We start from the raw sequence: 13,083 nt of genomic DNA, 5'->3' as shown, positions 1-13,083 counted from the left end.
AGTTTTTTTAAAAAAGCAAAAACACGTGAAGCTTCAAAGCACTCCTATCACTGCAGAGATCCCACTTCAGTTTGGGGCTCTTCAAAAAATCCTACTTTGGCTTGGAAAATCCTGATTTTTTTTCTGAACCAGGCTGCTTTCGTTCAGGATTTGCCTGAACCTTAGGTATAGTGAGAATTAGGGTTGCAACTCCTCCCTCTCCCATCAGGTTGGAAGGAGAAGTTCAGGTGCCTTTGCTTCTGCTTTTAACTACAGTTTGTTGTTTTGTTCAAATCAACAAACTGCAGCTCAACTATAGTTTCATGCTTAGTTCAACAAACAAAGGTGCACATTATACTGAGCTAGTGTGACATGTAGATTTTTTTTTATATACAAAAGCATGGTTTTCATATTTAATATTTAAATAGTAAAGGTCAAGATAAAGGGACCCCTGACCATTAGGTCCAGTCGTGGCCGACTCTGGGGTTGCGGCACTCATCTCACTTTACTGGCCGAGGGAGCCGGCGTACATCTTCCGGGTCATGTGGCCAGCATGACTAAGCTGCTTCTGGCAAACCAGAGCAGCGCACGGAAATGCCGTTTACCTTCCCACCAGAGCGGTACCTATTTATCTACTTGCACTTTGACGTGCTTTCGAACTGCTAGATTGGCAGGAGCAGGGACTGAGCAACGGGAGCTCACCCTGTTGTGGGGATTCGAACCGCCGACACAAGTCCTAGGCTCTGTGGTTTAACCCACAGCGCCACCCGCGTCCCTGTTTAAATAGTGCTTATGCCAATATGTAAGATTTCTAATTTTCACTGATCGTCTTTGCTGTTTTTCATAATGTTGGTCAACAAAGCTTATTGATTTACAGAGAATTTTGTTCCACAGTTACCTTGGAGACGAATTCCCTCTGTTTCTCTCTCAAAATGATCAAAATAGTAATAAAGCACCATCTCCACATATACAGAGTTAGAGTGACTCAAATCTGTTCTCATATATATTCTATCCTGTGTCCGGTCAGATTCGGAATGAGTTATCCGCCACCGGCGCTCTAGCCGTCTCAACGATTGTTTCATTGCCCTCAGATCCGTGGAAAACCATGGGGCTCTCTGGGCTCCATGCAATCGGAGAGGGCGCTTTGGAGCCAAACAGTCAATAGCCCTGGTTAACTCCACATTCCAGCGGGCCACCAGGGAATCGGCTGAAAGGCCATCAACATGGGATAAAGCATCCCCTACCACTCTCTGGAAACCATTTGGATCCATTAAGTGGCGAGGGCGGACCATCCGAATCGGTCCCACCTCCCTGCAGAGGGGATGGGTCGCAGAGAAGTCCAGTTGCACCAGGAAGTGATCTGACCATGGCACTTCTTTCGTTTCGCTTTTACTTAGTGTCAGATCACCAACATCCATAGAGGTAAACACCAGGTCCAAGGCATGTCCGTGGCTATGGGTTGGGCCAGACTTATTCGGGGACAGCCCCATGGAGGCCATGCTTTCCACGAAGTCCCGAGTGGCCCCTTGTAAGGTCGTGTTGGCATGGATGTTAAAATCCCCTAGGACAACCAAGCTAGGTGTCTCCAGGAGAACATCCGCCACAACCTGAAGCAGCTCGGGCAGGGAATCCTTGGTGCAGCGGGGAGGTCGGTACACCAAAAGGAATCCTGTACTGCCCCTATTGCCCAACTTCCAGAACATGCACTCGGAAAACTGGGTCTTCCCAATAGGACGCCTGGTGCAAACTAATGACTTCCTAAAAATCACTGCAACCCCCCCTCCCCGCCCACATGACCTGGGTTGCTGTACGTAAGAGAAACCTGGTGGACAAGCAGCGGCAAGGACAGGCCCATCTGCTTCATCCAACCAAGTCTCTGTTACACATGCCAGGTCAAGTCCTGACACAGGTTAGAGCTCAACGTCGAGCCTACCAAGTGGCGATAGTGACGGCGAAGAAGACCTTCATCGCCGCCTCTATTGCATCTGCAGAAAACAGCAGCAGGAGACTTTTTCAGGTGGTTCACAATTTAGCGGAACCACCTGCGACATCGGGGCCCAGTAAGGGCCACATGATCTCCTGCAATGATTTTGCAAAGTTTTTTTGCAGATAAAATCGCTCAGATTCGGGAAGAAGTAGACTCCACCGTGGGAGCAGGGCCAGGGCGGGAGAGTGCTAGAGTCCTGTCTAGTCAAGTTGTGTGGGATCAATTCCAATCTGTTACCTCTGAGGATGTGGACAGGCTGCTTGGACGAGTGAAGCCAACCACCTGTCTCCTGGATCCTTGCCCATCCTGGCTTATAAAAGCTAGCCGGGAAGGACTGGGCGATGGGCTTCGTGAGGTGGTGAATGCTTCCCTCCATGAGGGAGCCTTCCCAGACCCACTGAAAGAGGCGGTTATTAAACCGCTTCTTAAAAAACCATCTTTAGATGCGGCCATGATGGCCAATTATCGGCCAGTCTCAAATCTTCCATTCTTGGGCAAGGTGATTGAGCGAGTGGTAGCTGAACAACTCCAGGCACGCCTGGAAGAAGCGGACCATTTGGATCCCTTCCAGTCGGGATTCAGGCCTCATCATGGGACTGAAACTGCCTTGGTCGCACTGGTTGATGATCTCCGGCGGGCTAGGGACAAAGGTGAGAGCTGTTTCCTAGTTCTGCTGGATCTCTCAGCGGCGTTTGATACCATCGACCGTAACATCCTTCTGGACCGTCTTGAGGGGCTGGGAGCGGGGGGCACTGTCATACAGTGGTTCCGCTCCTTCCTCCTGGGCCGTGTTCAGAAAGTGGTGGGGGGGGATGAATGCTCAGACCCCTGGGCTTTCACTTGTGGGGTGCCTCAGGGTTCTGTCCTCTCCCCCATGCTTTTCAGCATTTACATGCAGCCACTGGGAGAGATCATCAGGAGGTTTGGGCTGGGTGTTCATCAGTATGCGGATGATACCCAGCTCTACCTCTCTTTTAAATCAGAACCAGTGAAGGTCCTGTGTGAGTGTCTGGAAGCGGTTGGAGGATGGATGGCGGCTAACAGATTGAGGTTTAATCCTGACAAGACAGAAGTACTGTTTTTGGGGGACAGGAGGCGGGCAGGTGTGGAGGATTCCCTGGTCCTGAATGGGGTAACTGTGCCCCTGAAGGACCAGGTGCGCAGCCTGGGAGTCATTTTGGACTCGCAGCTGTCCATGGAGGCACAGGTCAAATCTGTATCCAGGGCAGCTGTTTACCAGCTCCATCTGGTATGTAGGCTGAGACCCTATTTGCCTGCAGAGTGTCTCGCCAGAGTGGTACATGCTCTGGTTATCTCCCGCTTGGACTACTGCAATGCGCTCTACGTGGGGCTACCTTTGAAGGTGACCCGGAAACTACAACTAATCCAGAATGCGGCAGCTAGACTGGTGACTGGGAGCGCCGCCAAGACCATATAACACCGGTCTTGAAAGACCTACATTGGCTCCCAGTACGTTTCCGAGCACAATTCAAAGTGTTGGTGCTGACCTTTAAAGCCCTAAACGGCCTCGGTCCTGTATATCTGAAGGAGCGTCTCCTCCCCCATCGTTCTGCCCGGACACTGAGGTTCAGCTCCGAGGGCCTCCTGGCGGTTCCCTCACTGCGAGAGGCCAAGTTACAGGGAACCAGGCAGAGGGCCTTCTCGGTAGTGGCGCCCGCCCTGTGGAACGCCCTCCCATCAGATGTCAAAGCGATAAACATCTACCTGACATTCAGAAGACATCTGAAGGCAGCCCTGTTCAGGGAAGTTTTTAATATGTGACATTTTAGTGTATCTTTCATCTTTGTTGGAAGCCGCCCAGAGTGGCTGGGGAAACCCAGCCAGATGGGCGGGGTACAAATAATAAATTATTATTATTATTATTATTATTATTATTATTATTATTATTATTATTAAAGAAAACCCCGATCTCTCTGTAATAGTTCCATGCAAATACAGGAAAGTTACATTCTGCTACATTACAGAGTTTTACTGCAAACACAAGGAGCACAGGCCTACTATCGATAGGATTCAAACCTGAGTCCAGTTCCAAGAACTATAGCTTCACAGTCCCAGGGGGGAAACCTGTCATTTATGTGTCTATTCTCCAAATACAAAATTGTCACAAATTTGTTACTTTTAAAAAGATAAAGAAAAGGACACAATAGTCACTGACAGCAAAACGTTGATAACATTGTCTTTTGTAAACTGTTTGGAGGACTTTAGTTTGTGTGTTATATAAATTCTGTTAAATAAAATGAAGTAACGAAAGCACAAATAATATTTTTCACATTATATGTAGTTCAGAGAAAACTTGGCAATTGTATATCTTTATTGACTCCACTTCTATTAGAATTGTGTATACTTCTACACTAATCTCTAGTATAATACTTAATAATGGTTTCATTTCTAGTACATTCACTCATTTATTCATCCATTATTTCTGACGAGTATTGTACTTACCTTCCAGTATCTTGCCAAAATTATGTTAGCTGCTGCTAATATACTTATGACAAATTCTCTATCCTCTCAAATTTTCATTAATAGTGCCAACAACACGGTTGCAGCATATCTAAAGGTTAGAGTCATGGGGCATGCCCATAAAAGCTGTAACTAATATACATTAATCAAGTTGAATTTCCAATATTCATATAGATTTTGATAAAATATTTTAGTCAATCTCTCATTAATGCAGAAGGTATGAGATAAATGTAAATCAGTTTAAGAGTAAATTGATTAGATCACAATTAATAGGAGAAAAATAAATGGGAATTTATTACGTATGTCCACAACCTATTTTGCCTTCATCCATCTTTCAAATTGCCTCAGCCACATTTCCCAGGCCTTGCCTATTCTTATCTATCATTCAGTTTCTAAATGCATTCTAGCCTCTTCCTATAATCAATTTCCCTTCACAAAATCATTTAGTTTTCCTATTAGATTGTTGATGTTTTCTAACTGCTTTTGAGAAGCATTCATGGCATATATAAATTTGACCACTGACCCTCTCCTACCCACTTTATTCTTATGAAAATACATTTCTTGTCACCCTCTTACTATTTATCCAGTGCTACAAAAATTATTTTATTGCTGCTAAATAATATTGCTGCAGCTTTGGTTATTGTTGTAGTTTGTGCTGCATATGTTGCTCCTCTGAAAAGTATATATTTATTTCCCTGCTCCAGTCTCAAAATGGAAATGTAAAATAACAAACTTACAGTGCAATCCTATACATATCTACTCAAAAATAAGTCCCATTATGTTCAATGAGAACTTATTCCCAGTGAATGGGTAAAAGATTCCAGCCTAAATAGTGTTGAACATTAAGATGTTATAGTATTGATTCTTGATAGTCATGGATCTGACTTGGTGGAGGTCTTCAGTGAATGTTAATCTTGCAAAGTTCAGACTCTTTTTTTCTGAGTCTTATTAAGCTAGCACTCAGTAACTTTGATTGCTTAAGGTAAACAGTGTGATAAACACAGTATGCCAAAGCTAAGGTTTTTCCCTCATCAGTGAGTTTACTCTACCAGTCTGCTCATTACAACTGTAGGATACCAGCTTGAATACCAATTCCATTTTCAACAGTAAGTGGAGGCCTACCAGTACTAATATATATATTGCTGCCTTTTCCTTTCCGACTCTTCGTTTTAATATATACTGAACAATTTCCTTAGTAAATTACCAGAATAAATTAGTCACTGGATAACAAAGACAAAAATGTATCTAATAAATAAATATGTAATCTCCAGTTGCCAGAAAAAACATATATGGGCATACAATTTCTCTCAATTACAACTCAATTACAACTCAATTACAAAAGAGCTTTTCTGTTCCTCAGATGGGTATACTACTCTTATGATGATGTACACAACCCAGGTTAGGTGAGGGCTCCAATGGACACACAGAGCTGAAAGTACAGTTCCATTAATTTAACTGGAGACAGAGCTTTGGTGTGAACAGAGATAAATGTATGGAGCTGTGCCTCCTCTAAAGTGAATGGGTGAGCCAGCATGCATAAGAGCTGATGGCAGATAGAGAGCACTGGTATGGGCAACAATGCATATCTGTCACCTTTCTGTCCACCTCTGCTCCAGCTGTTATGGATGCAATTCTTATTCCCCCTTTATATATTAGTTTGTGTTGCATTCATGTTTGATTTGATTATATTATAAAGAATTTCTGATGCACTTCAAGATCTTATTATTAAGTTGTCAAGCTGAACATAAATGTCAGGATAAATAAATAAATAGTGGCAGGCAGCAATGTAAGGCCATTTACTCAGAAGAACAGTATCCCTGTGACATTTGTTCAAGATAGCGTTGAGTTGATTAAACTAATTACAACAACAACAATTAAACTAACTACTACAACAAATTAATTGCAGTTTGTTAAGGGTGCTGAGAGTTGTTAGGAAACCCCTATTTCCCTCACAGAGCTACAATTCCCAGAGTTCCCTGCGAATAGGGATTGATTAGCACTCTGGGAATTGTAGTTCTGAAAGAAACTAGCAACTCTTAGCACTCTTAAGAAACTACAGTTCGCAGGATTCTGCAACTGTTTGAAGTTGTATGATACTGCTTTCAATGTACAGTGCAGATGGAGCCTTAGAAAGGCAAGTCAGGGAGTCTGAGCCTAAGCATGCTTCCTTATGGTAGAATGCCAATGGAGCTCTTGATGGCAGAAGATAGAGCATTCTTGGCTGCGGAAGCAGGATGACTGGCAGTGCAGAGGTGGGTGGCAGAAGGGAGGATTTCTGTTCAGCAAGCAATGAATGGCTGCTGCCTTGTGGTAAGAGTGGCAGCAGTGGATTAGCCTCAGATGGTGCCAGTGGTGAGTTCTCCTCACTTTGCCCTTTGTGTGTTGTGTTGTATTTGTGTGGGTTTGAAAGAGAGCTGGCTATTCTATTTTGTTTACGTTTATATATGTGTGTCTTGACTGAGTTGGCTTTCCTGCTCTGTGTGTATGGCTATGTTGTCAGGTGGTTAGGAGAAGCGTCTATGTGTGTGATTCTGAGAGGGGGGAAATATGCATTCCAATCCTTATGTGCATATTTTTATGTTAATATTTCTGAGTTGCTACTGGGAAATATGAATACAAGAATTGCATTGATTAATTCATTCCATAAAATTCAAATGATTAATCAGCTAAGATACCTTTAACTGAGTGAAAGCCCTGGTTTAGGTGTAGAGTCCTAGCAAACTCAACCTAGGAGGGATATTTCCATTTGTGTTTTCACTTTTTATATTACCAAGTGTGACACTTGGATTTGTGCATATGACTGAAATAGAAGTGAAGTAGAAGTCACTTCCTAGTGTTTGTTGATATCTTTGCCTACATAAAAGGAAATCTATTCTTAGGTGTCTGGTGTATGCATACTGCATTCCTCAGCAAGAAACGTTTGGAAAAGTACCAGCGCCAGATGATTTAGAACATACATTCCAACAGAAGGAAGTTATTGGACATTCCAAAATATGCTCTAACAGAGCCATAATTTCATTCCAAGGACCTAAATATTTACTTATTCCTTTTGTTTGCTTTGCCTAAATGACATTCTTATTCATATACAAAAGTGTGAAAGCTATTTGTGACAACAAGAAGATGGGCTGCCTCAACAGAGATAGTTTCTAACAGAAGTCCAGTGGCTATACAAAAGCAGACCATGTTGGCTGTGAGTCCTGGAAGATCCTGAAGGCCTTTTCCCAACTGACCTGGGAGGGCAGGGCCCTGACTGTGGCGAGGCTGCTGAACAGACTCTTGGGCTGGGGTGTTGTTTAGGGAGCTGGGCTGGTGCGGGTTTGTTGCTGTTGTTGATATTAATTTTTTGTATCTTTATTTTTGGATCTTATTATGTTTCAGGTGAAAATTGTTCACTTTGGTTGTGTAATTTTGGATGTTTTTTCTATTGCTACTTTTGTTATGTTATGTTTCTAATTATGTAAATTTGTTCCTGTTGTAAGCCGCCTTGAGCATGTTTCTAGCTATGGAAAGGAGACATACAAATAAAATGATGAATGAATGAATAAGATTAAGCCACAGCTCTCTAGCTACAAACTTTGAAGCAAGAGAGCTTTGCAGCTCCCTACTCATGGCAGCAGCTCATCAAAAGACTTCCTGAAGGTTAAGGTCAGTTGAAGAACATGCTTGATACAAACACATTCAGGACTAAATATTAAGAAGGCTGAAATTGTCCATATTACTAATCATGCTTATTGAGAAAGTTTTGTCTTTCAAATGCCTGAGTGTGGTTTGAGGCACCTTGCCCAATCTTTTTAGCAAGCAACTAATATACAAATATGGCAATGACTTTTTCTTTTTTAGCAATACATCAAAAGTTTTATCTAATAAGATGCTACTCCAATTACCATTGGACGTTAAGAAATGCTCAATAGCAGAACATGAAGTACAGTAATTTTCCAATGGAATCATCAAACTTTGAACAGTCAGTATCCAGTTTCTGATTAAAGAATAATTTTCATGTCACATGAGATTAATAAAATCTGTCATAGTATGACACAATCTATTTATTTTTGGTAACTTAGAAAGGAATATTCCAAGAGCAATAATAATGCTATAAACCTATATAGACACCCCCCCCCCCAAATAGCAGCACCTGAATCCACTGATATGGCAGCACCTGAAGCAACCCTCCATTTATGTGCCTGAAATCTATCTGTTCTTATTAGTAGTACCTAATTGTGAAATCCTATATATGTCTACTGAGATGTAAGCCTAAACCATGGCTTAGCACTCTGTGAATGAGCTATGGCTTGGGTTTGGCTGTTCTTTCCTCCACTCTCATATACTACAGGAAGATGACTTTGGTTGCGCTTGCTTTCCATTTCCCCCGAAAACAGCTTGCAATTTCACCCAAGCTTGGGACTGTGATTTACAGTAACAATGATGAAACATACTGCAGCTTCAGAAGTCATAATATGACTTGTTTGGAAACTGACCATAGCTGATGATAAACCATGATTCTGGGTTTTGATGGAATGACAAGCCAAGATTAAGGGAATTTGAAATTGCCTCCAAAGTACTCCTTCCCACTACATGAAAGGATAAATGTAAAAGCTCAAGGCTCACTGCAGCTTATTCCCATAGCATTAAGCATGGTTTATCATTACATCTGAACACAGTAAATGAGTTCAGTAGAACTTAGTTTCAGGTAAGTACGGTATGTATAGGATTGCAACCTTATGATTTAAAGTTTTGTGAAAATCAGACCTACACTGAAAACTTTAATGTATTTTATACAGCATAAGAATAAGATATAGAACATAGTAGATTTTTTAAAAAATGTTGATTCCAGACATGTACTAAATCAATTTATCTCTTTACAGTTTACTAAGCTCATTTCCTATTATTGGTACATTCTATCACATGACTAATTGGTCATTAATCACTTTCTGAAGCAGGCAACTACTTTACATTCTTTCTATTCTTAGCACACTAGTTCTGATTTACATTCAATGAGAGCTTGGCAAAATTAATTATAGTTTTAAAAATCTGATCAGAATCTCCTGACTGCAGTTCTATACACACTGACATGGGATTACCCTCCAACCCCCTTTGCATATGCAAGAACACAGTTTTTCAAGTACAGAGAGGTGGGGTGGTTTTTCTGTCTGGCAATAAACCCTTATGCTTTGTAGGGTTCAACTCTTGAGGCCCTAACCTCAGGCAGATACTGCTTCAAAAAATGGGAGCTATCAAGCCTTTTAGCAAAGGTCCAACCTATTGAATACAGTGGGATTCACTTTAAAGTAAACATGTACAGGATTTCCCTCTTAATCACAAATGCTACCATGCAATGATTACTAGCATTTCACTGCCTGATTAAACAGTTACTCATTTTGCTGCTTTTCAAAACAAAATGCCCTTGCCTTTGAATGATAATCTTGCTCCAGCCTGGAGTCTGATCCTGCTACCTGTTTGTATTTGTTCATTTTCATTTGGCGATTTCTTTCTTCCACATCCATAGCACCTGTCAAATTCAAAATAAAATAACCAGTTAATTTGCAATTCTGTGTTGTTTTTGTTTTAAAAAATGACATCAATATAAGCATTTTTACTCATAATGGTGAATATTGGGAGATTGACTTAAATGATTATGTATGTTCTTCAACATAAACAATAAATCCATTCTTTTGTTTGTGATGAATAAGATAGCTACAAAGGCAAAAACACATATACAAACAAACAAAAAACCCATCATTGAGAATTTAATTGTTTAACACCAACTGTGTCAACATTTAACATGGTTCTAATATAAGGTTTTGACATGATTTGTTGCTGCTGCTAGACTATCCAAGAGGAAAAACAAGCAAACAAACCCATTATGATTTTTAAAAAGCAGAAACACATGGAACAAGCATATAGATTTTCAAAATGGAAATCTTATCATTTTTGAATGTGCCAGTAACGAAGGCCAGCTTAACATGATCAGTCAACACAAAATGATGTTTCTTCATAATTTTTATATCTAGAAGCTATCCTGTAAAATTTACTTCCAATGAAATCAAATAATCTTGATATGATATTTTCTGTATTTTAAAAAATGAGTATGGGCAATATACTCAGAGTAGACCTAATGGGGAGTAAATGGACACAAGCCCATTCATTCCAATGGATTTACTCTGAACATGATTAACATTGGATATCCTATGTTTGTGGGCCTAACAATTAATGCTTAAAATATTTGGATACATTGCCAAATATGTTCATCCCTAGTGGCATGGAAGAACGACTTATAAGAGTAATACTTTATATCCTAACAGAAAATTTAAAGTGTAAAAGCTATTCTTAAGAGTAAAAGCTACATTTTCCTTCACTAAATATTAGCATGTAGAAGCTAACAAAAAGTTTTACTGTATATTAATGGCTGTTGTATGTATTTATTTAAGAAATTCCCAACAACCATTTCTGCAACACAACTATCAAATAGTAATTGAAAATATATAGTAATGTGTTTCATGGAAGCAGTTTAGTTAAGCAGAAGGATATTGTAGTAACAATCTAGAACAGAATGAAACTGCAGTCAAGTGTCAGAAATGTATACCAAATATTATAATGGAGGGTGAGAGAATAAGAATATGCATGCAATGAGGTGCTAAAGCTTTTTTTTATATATATAATGGCAAATTGTTGCTCAAAGGGGCTTCGAAAATGATACAGGAGGCTTTGCTCAGACATAAATATGCTTAAGTTTCTCTGGACTGAAGCCATTGTTCTGTAGCTTTGTGATTATGAGGTCTGCTGTTCTCACTTAGTCATAAATCAGAAGTACATGCAATTATTTAAGAATATTCAAGCCAAAATTGAAAGAAATAACAGTAACTGCTGCTACTGATCATTAATTTAGGAAACAAAATAAAAGAACTATGACCAAGATTCATGTACAATACCAATGATACTAACCTCTTCTACACTCTCCCTTAATTATGATAATACTTTTAATATCAAATATGGATATGAATTAACTATGTCCTAGTTAATGTAGAAAATACACATCAGAGAAGCAAACTATAGAAATGCTGTATTGGTGCTTGGCATTTTCTTGTAAGCTAGCTTTATTGGATTTTTATCCAACCATCTCTTAGACAATTCTGATAATACAGTTGAAATGCATTCCGAGTGGTGACAGCAAGCCTTTGAAACTCCCTCCTGCAACATATCAGTCAAACACCATCACTATTATTTTTTTGGTGCCTACTGCAAACCTTCCTTTTCAGCAACACTTTTAAGTGGAGATTTTTTATCCCAATCGGTATCTGCACTGGAAATTTTTTTTTCTATATGGAATGGTTTTAATTGCTCTTATATATTAAATTGTTTTATACATTTTTATAGGTTATGTTATTATTGTTAGTCATTCTGAGATGTTTTATAGGAAGTGGTTAATAAATAGTGTTAATCAAATCAATAATTTATTGATATGCTTATTGTTGTTGTTGTTGTTAATATCTGTTTAAATGAATGAACATATGCAAATGAGCAATCCCTTTATCTCCTCCACTTGCAAGGAAGGCAGGTCTTACATGGCAATATTTAACCAAAAAATTATTTTCCAAGGAATGTAAGCCTAGTATTTAACTCTTAAACATTTATTAAGGAAGCCACTGCAATCCATGTAGTTTTGTCAGCTAGACAGATTTCTATGTTATATTGTTCTTGGGATCCCAATCAAGTACGCCATGTCAAAGACGCAACAGTTAACAAGAGAAAAACATTTCTGCCATAGGATGACACTTGTATTTTGTTTTCCAAAACAGATTTTCAAGTTTGTGACAAGGGGAAGAGGGATTGTTTTTGTTTTGTCTTTAAAGTAAGACAATATGGTGATGAGACAGATGTCCGTTGTACTGCTTACCCCAAAGCAGTTTTCCTGAATACAGCCAACTTCACTATTTTTGGAAAATAGCAGCTGGTGAAACATACCACTGCAGCTTCCATTTTAAACACTGAGTTTCTAGCCCATTCTAGATTCAGGAAAGGTTTGAAAATACTGCCTCTCTTAAAAGATGAAGAGATCAAATGTCTACCCAAGGTTCTATACCTGAATAACTGTCATTATTGTTTTCATATAATATTCTGAATTTCTATGGTCCCATCATCATGTAGTTGAGTTGACCCGAGTTGACAACCAATACTACTCTTGTGGCAATATACGGTACAGAATATTTCAGTCTCTGACGGTGTGGCATTTTAAGGAAAGTCTTTTCTATCCCCTTACTCAAAAAGATTTGAGAACAATGCATATTTATACCATGAAGTAGGTAACAAGTGGGTTGGTTGGAAACTTAAGTATGATCCCATTTTTGAGAATATAAACCATCACATTGATTTCATATGAATAAAATATATTTAAAAATACATATGCAAGAGATGAAGGGATCTAGAATAGGCATTCAAGGCCTAAAAATGTGTACAAGTGAACCAGCCCATAAACCTAGCATGCTGTCTCTGTAATTCCTTAGACTATGACATTCCACAAATGCTAGCTTCGAAATGCCCCTCCCTACACACTTGTTTGATAATAAAAGCATTGAAGCAGCTGCAGCCTCAATCTGATGAAACCCAGCTCATGGTTCAGCATGCCCATGGCATAGTGGTGT

At 39.8% G+C, this 13,083-nt stretch overlaps 1 protein-coding gene across 29 annotated transcripts in view; it reads right to left on the bottom strand.

The window, feature by feature from the left end:
• RIMS2 (regulating synaptic membrane exocytosis 2) overlaps positions 1-13,083 on the bottom strand; it is a 338,908-nt gene that overhangs the window by 66,164 nt on the left and 259,661 nt on the right. For 20 of the 29 annotated variants that reach the window (XM_083621717.1, XM_083621718.1, XM_083621723.1 and 17 more), the window contains one exon: positions 9,853-9,953. The exons of the other annotated variants lie outside the window; for them this stretch is intronic. In XM_083621717.1, the coding sequence (XP_083477843.1) occupies positions 9,853-9,953 (101 nt within the window). The remainder of the gene's footprint in view (positions 1-9,852; positions 9,954-13,083) is intronic. 29 annotated transcript variants of the gene reach the window in all.

This window comes from Podarcis filfolensis (genome assembly GCF_964270895.1).
Source record: "Podarcis filfolensis genome assembly, chromosome: 7".
NCBI lineage: Eukaryota > Metazoa > Chordata > Lepidosauria > Squamata > Lacertidae > Podarcis > Podarcis filfolensis.
The sequence above is the reverse complement of the archived record's forward strand: the minus strand, read 5'-3'. Positions and strand labels throughout refer to the sequence as shown.